Genomic DNA, 18,642 nt, shown 5'->3' on the forward strand with positions numbered 1-18,642 from the left:
CTCTCTCTCTCTCTCTCATCTATACCACTATCTACATTCTCTATCCTTTCTCAATATACCTTCCCCTTCTCTCTCTCTCTTCCTCACCTCCTCTTCCCTCCCACCAAATATCTTCCTCCCTCTCCCTTTCCCTCTTTCTCTCCCCTTTCCTCTTCCTATAAATTATAAGAAAGCTCTCCGATATATATATATACCTTAACTGAGAATGGCTCCTTCTATATGCCAGGAGTTTCCGTCAGCTGAATAAAACCGGGTGACCTCATAAAAACAGAACGATCATGGAAAGAAGATTCATTGGGCTTGAGAGTGTAATAGAGGTGCTGGGTGACCGCTGGGCACCACCCGACGGAGGAGACTGATGTACGTTTACAGATCTCCCAGAGGAGAGTGACCAGAATATACGAGTGGCCAAAAGTGGACAAGAGAACCAATAGGGGAACCTACACATGGGATAAATAAATTACTAGTTTAAATAAATGTATGACTATATAAATGATTTGCATCAGTGACAGGTGTGGTACGGACTTTCATCATGGAGCAACTGTACCATAACGGACATCCAAAACTGACGCATCATGCATCAGAGTTATATACACTTAATCTTTCATTATTGTTGTATCGGTAAGGTTTTGTTGATAAGAAATTGATTCCATCACAAGAAGGGGTGGGGAGGGCCAACTGCTTATAGAAAATATATTAGATCCTGCACAACGAAAGTTCTAATAGTTGCGTCCCCCCTCCCCCCCACCCCCCGTCCTTCCTCGGGTCAGATTCGGGTGTGGGGTCACACTCACACGTGCCCGCTCGTTCCAGCCCTCGCTGAGGCCGACGGCTGTCGGGTCGCCCCCCACCCGAGCCACGGCCGCGCTACGAGTGAGCGGCGTATAAACCCACGACCGCGCCACGACAGCAATCAGTTCTCGCTTGGCAGCCAGTCGAGTCGCGCGTCGCTCGCGGCCGCCTTACACCCTCCTCCTCCCCCCGCGCCCCTTCCACGACTCCTTGGCACCACGCAGTCACCATCATCATGGATAACCAATACTCGGAGGATCAAGAGTCGAGCGGCCGGGAGTCCATCCGGTTCAAACCGGAACAGGAGAAGGAGCTGGCTGAGTGGTTGAAGCAGCACGAGATATTTTACAACAAGAAGCTTAACATCCACAAGGACGCGTGTGCACGGAACCGGCTAGTGGCCGAGAAGGCCAAGGAGCTCAACTGCCCCCGTGAGTAATATACATTTAACCCCCCCCCCCCCAATCTTGCCATATGCTTTGTCATATTTTCTTAGTTATAGAACCCTTCATCTCTTGGTAAATGTTGTATTGCACGTAGTGTCAGTGTTGCTATGAAAGGCAGGCAAACAAGTTTATCATCATCATCACGATGGCGTTTATTTGTCCACTTTTCTTTCCAGCGGGTCAGCTTCGGAGCTGGCTCGATGGCATGAGGACTAGGTACGGCCGTCTCAGTGGCCAAAAAAAGGAAGTAATGAATATGAGTGAGCGGGAAAGGTGGATTTATGAAAACTTCGATTTCCTCGGTCCTCACATTGTCCGATGCGCCAATCGCCAGACGAAGGTAAACGAATTTTACTTGTACACTTGTCGCGATATACATATTTGCAACTCTTAACCTGGATATGAGATTAAAGTAAATTTACAATACCCTGTGTTAGTCTGGTTGAAGGCAAAATCTAATGGAGAGAGAGTTAGATTTATCCGAGAGTTGACACCTTGACGTGGTGGATAGGCTTGAGAATCTTAATGACTACAAAAGCTATGTCGATAGAAAGACAATCTCTGCAGGGTCACCCATATCCAACAGGTTTTGTAAGAAAGATCAGACAAAGAGCAGCTCACACGCACAGTCGCAGGACCCACTGCAAACTGTTTAAAGATTAATGGCGAATATTTGAACCACCTAAGATTTGCGGATGACATTATTCTTATTTCAGAAAGAGCAGAAGACTTGCAAGATATGCTGAGTGATCTAAACAAGGAAAGTGTCAAAGTAGGTTTAAAAATTAATAAAAGTAAAACCAAAGTAATGTTCAATACGAAAGTTCAAAGTAAAGAGATTGTAATTGATAATGAGTCTTGAAGAAGTTGAAGAGTATAATTATTTAGACCAGATGGTGAAAGGGACGAAAGATCATGATAATGAAATAAAAAGACGCATTTCAATGAGAGTAAGCATTACAATTTATCCCAGTAGATAGCTCCACTGTACCATCAGTCCTAGTAAACACACAATGGCGTCCTATGAAAATTGGACAGTTCAGCGTTTAAAAGTTGAATTGGCAACAAGAGGAGCACTTATCTCAGGGAGGAAAGAGAATTTGATAGAAAGGTAAGATATCGTACTTACTTTCAACACGATTTCAAGTAACAATAGTCCTTTGTTATTGTGTAAATATCCATTTTATTGGTCGGAGTGTTCACCTTAACGTCTAACGAAGCAAACAAATTTTGTACTCTAATACCACGGTCTGCCATAATACTGACCCTAGATTCAACATATGTCCTTGTATTAAACAAGATCTTTCGATTATCTATCTATCAGATGCGCTGCCACCGTAGATATCACTCACATATGAAATTAGTCCACCTGGAGTGCAGCCAATCATTGTCTTCAGTGTGTTGCGATTTTTATAAGTCGAAAAAGTTGCACTATGTGCATTAACATTACTGGGTTTTTGAATCGGCACCTCTGTTCCATCCAAAATTACTCTTGTTGATGGAAATTGTTTTTTGAAGTTCACTGGCATTAAGTCCTGCACTGTGTTTCTTTCTAGACAAAAATTGATTTCTTGGAGTTGGAAGAACATGAAATTAATACATACATTCACAACTTTTGACGCATAAGTTTGACTGATTCTGAACAAAATAGATAATCTAATATCATCTTTGGCCTGTCTCAACTTGATTATAGTTAAAAACAACTGATCTTCTGCTAATAATAAATCGTAATCCATTCCATCAAGATTATTGACAGCTGGACCAAGCACAGAGAATATTAAGGGAAAATGTGCAAAGTCATTAAATCCTGTATAATACTGAATGGCATTATTATCATTTTTAAACCGGAAGATAGAGAATCTAGCATTCGTAGAATTTAGTATCTCACACTGGATACCGTGGTTCCCGACCGATTTCTCTCCGTCAGCGTCACTTTGTAGAATCTCATTTTCCCTTTCTGCTGACACTACCTCTTCGTTGCCAACATCTTGAATATCTGGTTCATTTTGAAATAAACGACTCCTCTTAACTACCCTTTCTGCTCTTTCTGCATTTAGTGTTGAGGTGAACGTGGATGGTGTTGTATTAAAATAAAAAATAAATGGAACCGCACCAGGTTGCAGCCTCTTACGGGAACCTGAAATTAAAGCAAAGAAAAATTTAGTTCTTTGTTTATCTTAGGAAGCAATAGAGTAAGGTTAGGGTAAGTGGTAAGGTCTGGGTTTGAGTTTGGGAGTCATAAAAGAACTTTGAAAAGAAAAAGTAGCTCTATTATTTTTTTTACGTAAGTGACATCACAATGAAAGTGTGTTAAAAAACCTATGTAACTGTAGACATATCCTAATTTAAATAGTAAACCTTTAAAATCATAATTACCTTCCTGAGAATATATACAATGACAGAAACATGGGTTAAAAAATAATGGCTGCTCCCCATAACAAAATTCTTACTACTACACACACTTGACATGATGACACAGCATGGGGAAGGGGTTATCTTGCTGAATTGTTAAAAAAGAATAGTGCCTGTTATTTTTCTTTATATATAAAAGACCAGCAGGCATGTAGTCATCTGCTGTAAAATGTTTTTCACAGACAACACTGTATTTCCTTGGAATCCATGGCTTATTTGTACCTGGTTCAAAGCGTTTTATCGCTATTCTCCACTTCATATTCACCTTCTCATCTGACGGAAACTTGTGTCCACCCTTATGTGCTGAACACAGTGGAACAGAGCAATGCTGAGGTATTTTAAAGTTAGTTTTATCACGTTTGGAAACAAAACTGTGAAACAGGAAGTGAACTTCACGACTCACCACGCAGTCCTGCCATCTGGTGTGATAATAATCTGTGCTTACTCCCATTGGTTGGAAAGTGTTTGGTAAGTATAATAAGATCCTGAGAGGCTCTCTACCTTTATGTTTGAAACGTAAAGTTTACAATAAATGCATTCTACCAGCAATAATCTACGGGTGTGAGACTTGGAAACTAACGAAGGCAATGGAAACAAAACTAAGGACAGCACAGAGGAGAATGGAGAGATCAATGATGGGAATAACGCTGAGAGACCGAAAGAGAGCAAATTGGGTGAGAGAGCAGACTAGAGTAAAAAATATTATGGAAGCAGGAAAAGAGAAAAAAAGTGGAATTGGGCAGGTAAGTTAGTGCGAACGACTGATGAGCGATGGGACAAGTGTGTACCTGAGTGGACGCCGCGAAATAGGAAGAGTGGAAGAGGGAGACCAAACAGAAGGTGGAGAGACGAGATTGAGAAATTTGCAGGAGTGACGTGGCAGAGGTTGGCGCGGTCGTGTGAATCATGGAATGCTATGAAGGAGGCCTTTGTTCAGCAGTGGACTCAGGATGGCTGAATTTGTTTGATTTGAATGTTGGGCGCCAGATTTGGGGGGGGGCGAGACAGCGAGGGGGGTGACGACTGTACAGGTAGAGCTCAAACTTCTGAAGGACCCAGTAGACAGCTAATGCTTCTCGTTCGACCACAGAGTAGTCACTCTCTGCTCCTCGCAGGCTCTGGAAGGCATAGGTGACTGGGATCAGACATCTGGGATCCAGGAGATTCGGCTGCAGGAGGACCGCTCCCAGTCCGATGCCGCTAGCATCGGTTCTGAGAACAAAAGACATGGATGAGACGGGAAATTGGAGAATAGGGGCGGACTTCAGAGAATTCTTTAGTTGGTGGAAACAAACTACGGTAGCGTCCGTCCAAAGGATGACCTTTTGGAAGTTTTTCTTCGGGAGGCCGTAGAATCTATGGGCCTGGTCTGAAAAAGCAGGAATAAAGCGGGAATAGTAATTTATCGAGACCATGAAAGAGTGGAGTTGTGTCTTATCCTTGGGCAAGTCAGTCCGTGTAAGGGAGTCAACCCGGTCCGGCAGTGGGCAAAACCTTCCCCTCCCTACCGTATGGTCTAGGTACCGGAGCTCCGGACAGCCGAACTCACATTTCGAAGGCTTGGCGTGGAGTCCGTGGTGTTGTAAGGAAGCTAGCAGGGCCTTTAGATGTTGCAGGTGTTCTTCCCATGTCGGAATGGCCACCAACAAGTCGTCAAGGTAGGCGTAGGCGTGCGGTATATCTCGAAGAACGGTGCTCATCAGACGGGAGGAACATCCTGGGGCGTTGACCACACCAAAAGACACGATCGCGAAGTGGAACAAACCGCTGCGATTCTTGAAAGCCGTTAGGGGCTTAGTGTCCGGTACGAGAGGTATCTGCCAATAACCCGTGGTTAGATCTATTTTGGAAAGGTAACGGGCTCCCGAGAGCTCAGAAAATATTGCTAATACATCACGTACCTGTTCAGCGTCAAACTTGGTCTGGGCGTTAAGCTGGCGGCAGTCTAGACAGAAGCGGTGCATGCAGTCCTTCTTTCTTAAGATCAGTAGAGGTGACCAGTAAGGGGAAGTAGATGGCTCGACATTTCCCATCTCGATTCATTGTTGAAGGTACTTACGGAGCTGTGGCTCTCGGGCTAAAGGAAGAGGGTAGATGTGGTGAAATTTGAACTCTTGTGGCTTAAGTAGCTTCAGGCGATGTTCGATGGTGGGCGTGCGTCCAAGTACATCAGAGAACACGCTGGCATTCTCATGCAGGAGCTTCCAAAGGTCAGACTGTTGATATGCAGAGAGTTCCGGGGAGATGTGGCAACCTTCCCAGTTCTGGGTTTGATGAAAAGGGTTTCTGGTTCTCGCGTGTCTCCTTCGTCACCGGGGGCTTCCCATGCCAGGGCGACGGTGGCGAAAACTGTGTTGACAGAGTCTGATGTAGAGACGGTGGCGTCGATATCGTGGTCCTCTGGGTCGGCCCGGTGAGAATACTTCTTCAGGAGGTTTATGTGGTGGATCTTGGGGCGCCCTTTCACCTCTACGAAGTAAATATAGGCGCCCTGTTGGGCAAAGACCTTGTGCGGCCCACGCCACGCCATCGTCAGCTTGTGCGTCGAGTCTGGCTGGAAGATCAGCACGTTATCTCCGGGTTGCAGGCGACGAGCGTGGGCTCGACGATCGAAAAACCCCTTCAAGGTGACTTGGGCTTTCAGAAGATTTTCCTTTGCAATGCGGCAAGTAGCTTGGAGACGATGCCGCTTTTCAAGCAAGTACTGATACACGTCCTGCTCTTCTTCGGTGGGTGGCCGTTCGTTGGTCCAGCACTCCTTCAGGAACGTCAGGGGGTCTTCGCACGCGGTGACCATACACTAGTTCGAAGGGAGAATAACTAGTGGGACTGAGGCGCGTCCCTGTAGGCGAACAGAAAAGCAGACAGGTAACTGTCCCAATCCCTTGGACGTTCGCTGGCAAGTTTATGGAGCATGGTTTTCAAGGTACCGTTGAAATGCCCCACCAGGCCATTAGATCGGTCATGGTAAGGGGGCGTCAGGTGGTGGTTGATACCCATTAACTTAAAAAACGCAAAGAACGTGGCACTTGTGAACTGGGTGCCATTGTCATTGGTCAAGGCCCGGGGAGGGCCTACCGCGGAGCAGATGTTAAACAGGGCCTCTGCTACATTGTCAGCACTGATATGGCGAAATGGCAGCGGCATCGGTGTACCTTGTCGCCTGGTCCACTGCGGTGAGAAGGTAGCGGTGTCCCTTCCAAGACGAGGGAGAGAGGGGTGCTACGAGGTCCACGGAGAGTGAGGAGAAGGGTTCGGCAGTGATGGCAATTTGTCCCAGCGGAGACTTTGCGTGTCGTCTTGAGGCGTAGAGCTGACAGGTAGAACAAGAAAGACAGTACTGACTCGTATCTGCATATATACCTGGACAGTAGAAATCACGCTGGAGGCATGCCAACGTTTTCTTTTGAGGGTAGAGTCCTGCCAGTGGATTTTCATGCGGCAGCTGGAGGACCTCCTGACGGCGTGATTCCGGAACGTGCAGCTGGAAGGTCTCATGGCCTTCCCATAGGGTTCTGCGATAAAGAAGATCGTTCCGGAGTAGGTAACTGCCGGATGCATCATGGGTCCCGGACTGCTCTCGGGCCTCGACATATCGGTATATCCGCCGAAGGTCTGGACAAGTCTTTGCTCGTCCAGGAATTCTGGTTTGGAAGTTAATGAGGGTGTTGAAAAGGGAGCTTCATCCTCGACTTGGGCATGGGCGAAGGCCCGTGTAGTCACATGGCAACCAGCCTCAGGGTGCTCTTCTCCTTCCGTGGAACCGGTGTCGTCCTGTATATCCTGATTTACTTCGAGTATGCTGTCCCTCTCGGAAGGCCGTTCGAAGGATTTTGTCCCTGGAACGCGTCCTAGGATCACGTCGTATGGTGGCTGTGGTAGCGTAACGGCAACGACGTCTCCCTGAACATAAGGACATTTTAAAGTTATTCTAGGTAGCGGGTGGGTCGTCAAGCCCCCAAGTGCGTCGCGGACTCTGACATTGTGACCACTCAGTTGGCTGGGGTTAACGAGGGCTTCTGCTACGAAGACGGATTCAGCTCCTGAATCCAGTAGGACGGTCACGTCCTGTCCTCCAAGGATTCCGGTGCATGTCTTCAAAATAGATTTTATTGGTCCTACGTCGGTTCCCAAAATAGAACATTCCACCGGCGGGATGGTGGTGAGGAGGCTGACGGTAGTATCCGTCTCGTCTGTTGTGATGACGTGAGCAGCACGAGGGTTTGGTGACGTTCTCGGCCGTGGACTCTGCTACAAGACTCGGCACTCCTGGGTCGTATGGCGGCTGTATGGCCCATGGAATTCACAACCCCGCGGGTTTCGGCCGGCATTCGTTGGTCGACTTGGACGAGCAGGGACTGTACGAGGTGCTGGGTGTCTAGGGACCTGTGGAAGAGGGTTAGAGGATGATACAGAGGGTTTGTGAATGTTAGACTGGTAATCTGCTCCACGTTGGGCGTCAAATGTTAGGCTGTTAGTCTGCCCCACGTTGGGCAGCCAAATCTTAGGCTGGTAGTCTGCCCCAGGTTGGACAGCCAGTTAGGTTGGTTGAAGGCAAACTCTGGTAGAGATAGAGTTAGTTTTATCTAACAACGAAGTGTTGGACACCAGGGGGGGGGGGGGCAGGAAAGAGACGGCGAGGGAGGTGATAACTGTGTTTGAAGTCGTGTCTCCGGGCGACCTGCTTGCGAGGGAGCAAAAAAAAGAAAGAAAAAAAAGTGGGGAGGGGGGGCGAGAAAGCAAGGAGTAGCGAGCTATGCTCACATATGCTTCTCTGATGCTATCTGTATCTTCGGGCGATGATCCATCCTTTATGTACACGGGAAGTCATGACCCATACTCCTCATTGGCGTGAGGTCACGTGTGCTGCGTGGGAAGTCGTAGGCAAAACGTTCTGACGCCGGTGACTCACGAAGACAGAGGGTAGACGTTCCTCAATGAATCCAGTGTTATGTCAAGTGACTGGCCGAGGTAGTCATCGCTGAGGCTGGTGAGCTGCATGCGTGTTTCCTGAAGGAGGCTTTGTGTGATGGTCATGAGCCAGACCCTAGCGCTGGTTAGTCATCCTGGGGCCCCATGAGTGATTCACTTGGGAGGCCTCGGAGGTCAAAAGTCGTGGGCAGAGAAGAGGACTACTAACAGTGAGATAACCGGTTTCGGCACAGCTGCTGTAGGGTAGTGTGCGGGCGCGCGGTCATAGACTCGAGTGACGTGCAGACCCGGTCCTTAAGGTGAGCTACCATGTCAGACGGCAGCCGGCTGTGGATGATATCTGCGACGAGGAAATCACGGATGGTGTCAAAGGTCTCCGGAACGTGGTAGGCTTCGATCCACGCGTTTAGGTACTGAAGGGATCTGAGCGTGAATCGTCTCATATCAGCTGCTTGGATTTTTGCTGGTGTCAGCTGGTACGCGTCCTTCAGCAGCTTCCGGACCTCGTAGTAATCCTATTGAAGCTCCGGGGGCAAGGATAGAAAAAAAAATGGGATGAGAGAGAGAAGGCAAGTGTGTCTGTTGGACCGTAGCCCGCGCTTTGGACCCACAGGTCGAATCTTTCCAAGAAGTCTAGCCGCTCATTTTCTGGAGTAAAGGCACGTGGTGGAGGTAAGAACCTTAGTGCTGGAGCGGAAGCAGGGGGTGTGTTGCCTCGACACGAGGTCTCGACGGCGCTGAAGTTCTGTTCCTACATAGTGATTGTATGCTTCACTTTTTTCCTCGAATCCCAGTAGCTGGCCTTCCATGCGAATATTTCGGATTGTGACGATGTCTTCGTTCCCGTTAGAAGTACTGTCTCCTACCTGGGCCATGGCTGGCGTCGGGAGTTGACAGACGAGGCTGCTAGTCGTTTAGCTTTACTGGAGTCGAGGTGCGGGACCTTGTGATCTCCATTGAGCGTGTGGGTGGGTCAAAGTGGGGACGCGCACAGCTCTAGTTCGTAAAATGATTTAGCAGTGGTGGTGGTAGGCCACGAATATACCTTTGGTAGTCGCGACGGCAGGCGAATTGGCAGTCACGCTGGCAGACATGGCGGCAGTCGATCTTGCAAACACGTGGCAGCAGATACCTGTGGCAGGCGAGAGTGTGGGGAGTCAAATTGGCAGTCAGCGACGGCAGACCTGCTAGGCGAAGTGGCAGTCACGGTGGCAGGCGATCTGGTAGACAAATGGCGGCAGATACCTGTGGAAGAAGAGAGTGTGGTGAGTCAAGTTGGCAGTCGGCAGACGACCTGGCAGTCAACGACAGCAGGCGATCTGGCAGGCAGCGGCGGTAGGCAAACTGGCAGAACTAGTGGCGGCAGTCGGTCTGGCAAACGCGTGGTGACAAATGCTTGGGTTAGACAGTGGTGGCAGACTTGGCAGATAAAGGGGCGGCTGGCAGCAGTCGAGTGGCAGACAGCGGTGACAGACGATCTGGCAGATCAAATGGCGGCTAGCAGCAGTCGAGCAGCAGACAGCGGTGGCAGACGATCTGTCAGATCAAGCGGCGGCTGGCAACAGTCGAGCGGCAAAGCGGGATTGGGGGCCCCAAACGTTGGGCAGACAAATGTTAGGCTGGTTGAAGGCAAACTCTGATGGAGAGAGAGATTTATTTAGCAATAAATGTTGGGCACCAGGGAGGGGGGACGAGACGGCGAGGGAGGTGAGGACTGTGTTTCAAGTCGTGTCCCCGGGTGATCTGAATTTTCGGCGTTGGTCCATCCTTTATATAAACGGGCAGGTCATGACCCGTGCCCCTAATTGGCGTGCGTGATGCGTAGGGAAGTCGGACGAAAAACGTTCTCAGACCGCTAACTCACGTGGACAGAGGGTATGAGGTTGTTATCACACGTGAGTTGCTTCAAAAGGGATCTGTGGTGTCTTCACGTGGCAGACCCTAACTCTGGTTAGTCATCTTCGGGGGCCTCGCAGGGTTGGTCTTATGCTGGTGAGCTGTACGTGCGTTTCTTTAAAAGGGTCTTGTGGTGTCTCACGCGGCAGATTCCAGCACTGATTAGTCATGGGGGGGGGGGGGTAACAGGGTCCGTCTAGGTTGGTAAAAGCTGCACGTGAGTTTCCTCAAACGGTCTTTGTGATAGTCATGCAGCCAGCTGTGGCTCATGTGGCTGGGCAACATATGAGTCACCCGGCTGACCCCACGAGCGATTCCCTTGAGAGCCCTTGGATGTCAAATGTCGTAGGACGGGCCTTACACCATGTTCTTTTAAGTTCGGGGTCAGAATGTCTCTACGAGTATAGGAACATCTGTCTGTCTTGGAGGGCGACCAGACGGTCATCTAAATGTTGTTATTACTGTGAAAGAAGTGGGCTGACATTCTTATCAATCGACTAAGTTCACATAAGCATGGTGGCCGACAGTGCTATAACTTTTGACCTGTCAGAAACAGCGGTTCTCTAGGGCAGTCTCTGATCCAGTACCTCCGTCCGTCGAGGAGTCGAGCGTAGGAGCACATGTACTCGCACAGACCAAGGTCCAGGTCAACGTCGCGATGCGGGTGGGGTGCCTTGTCTTCTCCACTGAGTCATCCTACACGCTCCAATTCTAAGGTTTCGCTACCCTTGTGGAACTAGGGTATGCCCTGGCCATGCGATCTAGTCCTGTAGTGATACAAATAGGCTCGAGATATGTTATTAGCAGCGCGGGATACACTTGGTCCAGCGGTGACATCCGCCTCCTGACCTCTATCCTCGCGTTCCTGGAGAAGATCCAGCTACAAGGAAGGAACGTGACTTCCAGCTGGGTATCGAGTTACGACGGTATCCAGGAGAATGAGATGACTGAGAAACCTGTGTCAGCGACTTATAAGGGGCTTACGATTGGTGCTGGCGTTCGCCAAAGCTTGGCCCATCTCAAAGCCCGCATTCTCGTAGTAGAACAGGTAGAGTGGTTCATCTGATACAGACTGGTCAAAAAATACTCAGACCGAGCACATTTTCCTGGAACGAAGTTTCCTCGAAGAGAAGGACGCTGATGTCCAGCTCCTGCACAAAAGCAAGAAGATGCGGACTCATCAAGTAGAGCCCGATGGCGTTCCTCTACAGTATACACCATTTTTTTCCTTTGTAGTCACTTTATTACTTATCTATCTTGTTATTGAAAGGGAATTAATTAATCGGCTTTGTATTTTTTCAGCGATCCCTAAATGCCACCGTGGAAGGAAAACCCGTGATACCACCACGTCGAGACGGATTATTCACATCAACAACCCCCGTGGTGGAGAGTATATTCAGTGTCGATGATGACCTGATACAGTCATCCGATCAACTGTCCGATCAGCTGTCCGACCAGTCGTCTCAGCCACCACAGCCATCCACCACGTCAACTGGTGCCGTGAGGAGTATTAATGCCTCCTCAAACACCGGCTCCTCCAGCACATCCCCCGAGGATCTCTTGAATAAAGTAAGAATAAATTAAATACACTTTAACCAGTTACAATTACACCAAAAATTACATTTCGCTGTTTACATGCATCTCGTGAGTTATATATCTAATGACCTTTACTGTCCAATTGCAGCTGCAAGAACAGTACCGAGCAACAGTCGCCCTCCAGACCCATACGGCTTCGTTACTGGAACCTGTCGACGACCATGAAGCGAGAGTGGTGCACTACACAGACTACCTGACGACCCTTTGCCGACAGATGCCACCACAGTTGTTCAGGATTTTCCAGAAGCACACATCGACCTTTGTCTTCGACTTACTGGAAAATCCCACGACCGAGCTGGAAACCAATTACAGGCTGCCCTCCCTCGTGCCTAGCCACTCCAGTCCTGAAACTCCGGTACCTGCACCTGAACCAAAACCAGTAGCGTTACTCGAACAAGTCCGGAGGTTGGAAACGAAGGTATTGGTGCTGCAAAGGCAATACGAGATGCTTCTCCTCCAGCGGTGATGAACCACTGTCCCCCATAGTAGCCTCCCGAGAGCCTGTCCTTCAGCAATGCTTTCCTGGGATTCCAACCTACATACACTAATATGAATACCATCCGTGAGCCGCATGGACAATGTAAATTTACAATTTATGTATATTTTCAGTTAAATAAAGTATCGTGTCAAAATCAACTGTGTATTATGATAGAGATGGTATAATAATTACAAAAATAATGATATATTTTACTTGACCATCCTGTCTTGCTATCCCATAGCACCGCAAGGAAAGCTGTAGTCCTGTTTCAGGTAGTCTCTGATCCCCATGGTCAGGTGGCCTTCTCTGGCCCACATTGGGTCCTCGACGTCTGCAGTTTAAATGTAAAATGAGGAGTTCTGGAGACGCAAAAGGTTGTGGAGACAACAGCAGGCTCGGAGAGCAGACGCCACTCATTTTGGCTTGCGGGCAGTCGTCGCTAGGAGACGGTGTATTCTAGAGAGGAATGGAACACATACTTTAGAAGAGCACACATGTTAGAGGATTACGGAGGTGGTGTAGCCAAGTCGGACATTTTAACACGAATATTCCGTAGCTTTTGACGGTGGATGGGGCGTAGGAGAGGTACATGAACGTGGGTTAGTGTCACTGGCGGACCAGGTCGGAAATTTTCACACAAGTAGTCTCTAGTATTTGGCAGTGGGTGGGCTGGGTGTCACGGGCGGTCCAGGGGTAATTCCCTACCACACCTGCCACTTGGTCAACATATAATTGTATAGGTTCGTCGTGAAAATGGTCGTAGTGCATTCTAAGGCCGCGTCGCGCACTTTTGACTTACAAAAATCCATTAATTTTCAAATCTGAAGACAGCTCAGTCCCACGCGATTGCGAGAGCCTACACGAACCAGTCGTAGGACCTAGTCCACACTGAGCCTCGTGCAGCGCTGCATGAGGCAGTTGGCAGTGTTGAATACATGTAACCATCACCCACCACGCACGTGATCCACATACTTGCAACATAGCGAGACTCCCCCTCTTGCTTACCTTGCATTTCCCAGAACATACATCTAACGCAGCACATTTCAAGACAAACAAGATATAGATACCCAATGTCACCAGACTAACCTATTAAAATCCTTTATTATAACTGCCCTATTATATTACCCATAAACTAACATATATATAATATACCTAACAACATCCACCAACTATAGGACTAACCCTCATATATAAAACTGACCCCAATGCATAGAATAGCGAGACTAACGCCTTTAGTTACAACAACCCACTAACCCCCTATATAACCTATAACACCCATGTCACGAACGCCAAGAGCTGGGTAGGTGAAGAGCCTACCGGCCAGACGCCAGAGCTAGGTAGGTCAAGAACCTACTGGCCAAAGCTAGGCAGGCCGAGAGGCTGCCAGCCAGTTGTGCCCTAGGTCAAGGCCTGGCACATATTGTTATTCGCCCACAGGGCCCATTTGTACCTTATATTATTTGTAACCAGATTGCCTTCATTGTTAGTAAATAGAAGAAAACTCCCGTTTTGGAGTTTATCTCGCCCGCAGTAAGTCCTCCTTATGTAACCACAACCATTTATCGGTTACTCACAGCGCTGAGTGTCCACACCGTCTGTCACCACACGCAACGCCTCAATCACATCTAACCATTGCCGTGGGAAAGGTTGTCCAGTTCACAGTTCATAATGCGAGACATTTCTACCTTAATTACTTCCAAATTTGCACTTTTAAGTCCCTTCGCTTGTACTGCTTGCACTTCACGTTCCAAAGGCAAGGATGCTGCTGTAGCGAAATAAAGGCGAGTGTTGTCCCATGTCCAACTTAAAGGTGCCGTCCTGGAGAGCTTAACGCGCGACGTAACCTTCCTTTCTACATCACGATGGGGACTGCCTCGCTGCATGAAATTAGAGCGGTTGTGAGGCGCGTGGCGTGTTGAAAAAACCCCGCCCGCGACACTGCAATCAACATCACCACTATGTTGGCGCAACACGAGGCTCAGCGTGGACGAGCCTTGACATGAGCATATTCGTGGGAGCCAGCTGGGAAGGTGCGCTCATGTCGCGCCGTTGTCGCTGATCCTCCAATCACGTAGGTCGGCGAAGGAAGAAATTGGTCTTTTCTGTCAGAACCACACTGGCCTTTTGAAATGAAGGTTAAAACTCGTTTCTGTCATAAAGGAAGTCCTTGAAAGAGCTTAGGTACGATCAACTATTGCCTTGTCTCGGCTCTTCAGGATCGAGAACCCGTGCCACGGCCCCACAACATCCGCCAACATTCCTCAAACCTTGTCATCGATCTCTTCTGTGTTCTGTGGGTATCTCACTGTCTCCATGTCACTGAAGAGGATCAGTCACCTGTTACCGGCTCTCCTTACATGAAAAAGCGGTGGGTGTCTTGGACCCAGGCCTGAGATCGAATGAAGACCCCTCGGGGTTGCACCTCCAGGTGAAGGCTAAGGTGCTGATGGGATTTTGGAGATCGAGAAGAGAGGGAGACGAGGGGAGGGGGGGGCTCCTACGTCCGTCCCATGGGATTACGACGTACAAATATGTTATTATTATCATCATCATGATCATCATCATCATCATTATTATTATTATTGTTATTCTTATTATTATTATTATTATTATTATTATTATTATTATTTTTATTATCATTATTATTATTATTATATTATTATTATTATTATTATTATTATCATTATCATTATTATTATCACTATTATTACTATATTACTATTATATTTCGATCCATTTTGGACAACATGCTAGACTCGCGACCGACACCTCTGTGGATATTAAGTAAATTTATTTAGCATTGAATCAATATACATGAAGTGCAGATAATGAAAAGAACACAAAAAAAGCATGTAAGCTTATTTCCATTGTGGTCCTCATTAGACTGATTTCCTACACTAAGTTACACAGACAACATACGTAGGGAGTTAAGGGGACCAGAGACAATCATGAGTAGTACCAATCAGTACATATATGACACATAAACATTATTATAGCTTTGCTAATACTAATAAAATGTTCGTAACACGTAGGATATTGAGACCAAAACTTGAGCACCATGACAATAAGGAACATTGCATTATGCACCAGGAATAAAAGAATATTACTGAATGGTACCCAAACAGTAGGAGTGAGTACCAGATCAGTGTAGTACCATTAGTGATATAATAAGTACCACGGGATAGAAGGTAGCAGGCCATCAACAATATCAACATGTTGTTATAGTGAATGCTACATATCAACTTGGGTCTCCTATTAATTAATTCCAAAATTCACCTGTGCCTCAGGACGGAATGGGCAATTACACAGTAGTTTGAGCACTAGGAAGTAGTACATTATAACCTGAAGCACATGAAATAGGGTACAGGGGACCAGTACTCGTTTGAGTAAAACAAGGAGATCAAGGGAATGGTCCATTTACCTTGCTGCCTGGTACCCTGATTCACCAGGTTTGTATTATGATCAGATCATAACTGTTCTCGAACCATACCTGAGACATATACCGTAATACTAGGACAAGCAAAACAAAGGTGGAAGCCAGTGTTGAACGTCAAACATTGTTATACTAAGCTAAACTTCTGAAGGACAAAAGGAGAGGTCAGAACAGTTATGAGTGAACGCAGATTTGGATGGTATTACTCATGGAGTCTGGTCCTCTCGAGGCTAGTAGTACATAAAATCAACTCTGTTCTCGGTCCATTGCTGAGACATATAGTAATCCTTGACTTTTTTTTTTTTTTTTTTTTTTTTTTTTAAGTAACCTTACTATCTAACTGTATAATGGACATAGGTAGTGAGTTCCATAGTTACATGTGAAGTGAAAGCTGTTTTTGGTGAAGGAACCTGCATGAGTTACAATGAAAGACCCTTGACTATTCCGGGTTCGGTTCTCAGCAGATAACGTAAAATCACACCTCACATATGAAGGAGCAGAATTATGAATGACATTTAGCTGCTGGACACGAAATTTTACAGATAACATTCCTACTTTGCTAAATTCTATCAATATATCTACGTTGAAGTAAATTTAGCATGAATCTAATTATCTTACTTTGTGCAACCTGTAGCCTATAAATGGAATTGTGTGTGTGTGTGTGTGTGTGTGTGTGTGTGTGCGCGTGTGTGCATTTACCTAGTATTATACGGGAAGGGAGCTATGCTCGTGGTGACCCGTCTTTCTATCTCTCAGCATCAAGTTTTTTTCTTAAAATCGTGAATAGTGTGTCTGTGTGTGTGTGTGTGTATGTGTGTGTGTGTGCGTGTGGGAGAGAGGGGGCTGGGGGGAGTGTTGGGATGACGGATAAAGGAAGACCAGAGAATGGGGAGTCTGGGGTGGGTGGGGGGGGGTGACGGCAAAGATCTGGCTGGGGGGAAGGAGTGGGGGGAGGGGGGGAGTTAGGTAGCGGGGGTGACACGTAAAAGGGGCGAGCGAAATCGTGAGGAAGGGGGAGGAAGAGGAGGGAGAGGAGGAGAGCACTGTTAGGAAGGGGATGACGGGGGTGGGAGGAGAGGTGGTCGGAGGGTGCGGGTGGGTTGTTGGAGGAGGAGGAGGCAGACCAGTGAACGAACATGGCGGGGTCAAGGGAAGAACGAGGAGCCGTCAAGTAAGATCCTGCACAGACAAACAGACAGACAGACCAAGCTAGGAGAGACAATTCGCCGGCGTCCATCAAAGCGTAGGAAGCACAAGATAAATCAGGAAAGACAGACATATTGTGTGTGTGCGTGAATTTACCTAGACATGTTTACCTATTTGTGATGTACAATCGTTTGGTGTTGCGTCTTCCTCCATTGGCCAAACTTCCCGTCTCTTATTTCAAAATTGGCTCGTCATTGCACTACTTCTTCTTTCAGGCCGTTCTACGAGTTGTTACAGGAAATGTAATAATTATGTATATTATTTTTTCACTTTTTTGAGTTTGTGTTGTCCTGCCGTCCCAAACTCCTTTCACCGAAGTCGCCTCTTTTCGCCCTATATGTACTTGCTCCAGAATTTTTCTCCTTATAAGGTCTGTCCTGTAGGCTGGGTACTCTGGTGGTTGTTGCTGTGTGTGTGTGTGTGTGTGTGTGTGTGTGTGTGTGTGTGTGTGTGTGTGTGTGTGTGTGTGTGTGTGTGTGTGTGTGTGTGTGCATTCATCATGGTCTTGGATCACGTGTTGTACTCGTGATCGACAGCTACTTCCCTCCCGGAACAGAGCTCATATATGACCGATCTATGGGTAACGCTGTGTGTGTGTGTGTGTGTGTGTGTGTGTGTGTGTGTGTGTGTGTGTGTGTGTGTGTGTGTGTGTGTGTGTGTGTGTGTGTGTGTGTGAGGTTTGGAAAAGAAACAGAAAAGGAATAGAAAGGAGAATCTATGGGAGAAAGTGGAGGATAAATGAGCGGTGGAAAGACCAAAATGTAGAAAAAAAGAAAGAATGGAAGAGGGGCAGAGAAAAATGAGAGTGAGAGGAAGGAAAGATACAAAGACAGCGAGGTGATGGGACGGCAGTCAAATAGTGTACAGGTAAATAGACAGAGTCAGACGGGGCGAGCCAGAGGCAACCAGAATACAGGGAATGGGTGACAGACAGGACACAGACAGGACGGGAAAGATAAAGAGGGAATGAGACAGACAGACAGACAGACGAGTAAAGAGAGGAAGATAAAACCCGGTGGATGAGACTGACAGACAGACAGACAAGACGAGAGTCTGAAAGAAAGGTAGACAGACAAAGACGAGGAGGGGCTCGTAGAGGGAGTGGAGGTGGTCAGCGGAGCAGCTGTGGCCGGGGACCACGTACGAAGAGGAGCCGGGGGGAGGGGGAGGGGGAGGGGGGAACCAACAGAGAGGTGAACCAACCGGGCAACAGGGAGGGGCCAACGACGAGGTTTTAAAGCCACGAGAGAGCAACAGGAGGCGTGAGTAGACCAACCCAACGGGAGGAGGAGGAGGAGGAGGGGGAGGAGAAGGAGAAGGAGGAGGAGGAGGTACGACATGAACGAGGACAAGACGAGTTAGGAGCGGAGTTCACCAGGGTATGGTGAAAGTCTTCCAGGAAAGGAACAACAGTACCCCCACCTCCTTCACTCACCCAACAGGTCACATCA

The 18,642-nt window shown here is 47.7% G+C and overlaps 1 protein-coding gene across 1 annotated transcript; it reads left to right on the plus strand.

Annotated features, from left to right (window-relative positions):
- The first annotated feature begins 903 nt into the window (after positions 1-903).
- On the plus strand, positions 904-12,710 carry LOC143020920 (uncharacterized). The gene is made up of 4 exons (XM_076177867.1): positions 904-1,223; positions 1,415-1,578; positions 11,781-12,047; positions 12,163-12,710. The coding sequence occupies exons 1-4, from the start codon at positions 1,028-1,030 to the stop codon at positions 12,538-12,540; spliced, it is 1,005 nt and encodes a 334-aa protein (XP_076033982.1). The 5' UTR covers positions 904-1,027; the 3' UTR covers positions 12,541-12,710.
- Positions 12,711-18,642: the final 5,932 nt, after the last annotated feature.

The sequence above is a fragment of the Oratosquilla oratoria genome, chromosome 41 (assembly GCF_046742065.1).
Source record: "Oratosquilla oratoria isolate Oo_2021 chromosome 41, ASM4674206v1, whole genome shotgun sequence".
Lineage (NCBI taxonomy): Eukaryota > Metazoa > Arthropoda > Malacostraca > Stomatopoda > Squillidae > Oratosquilla > Oratosquilla oratoria.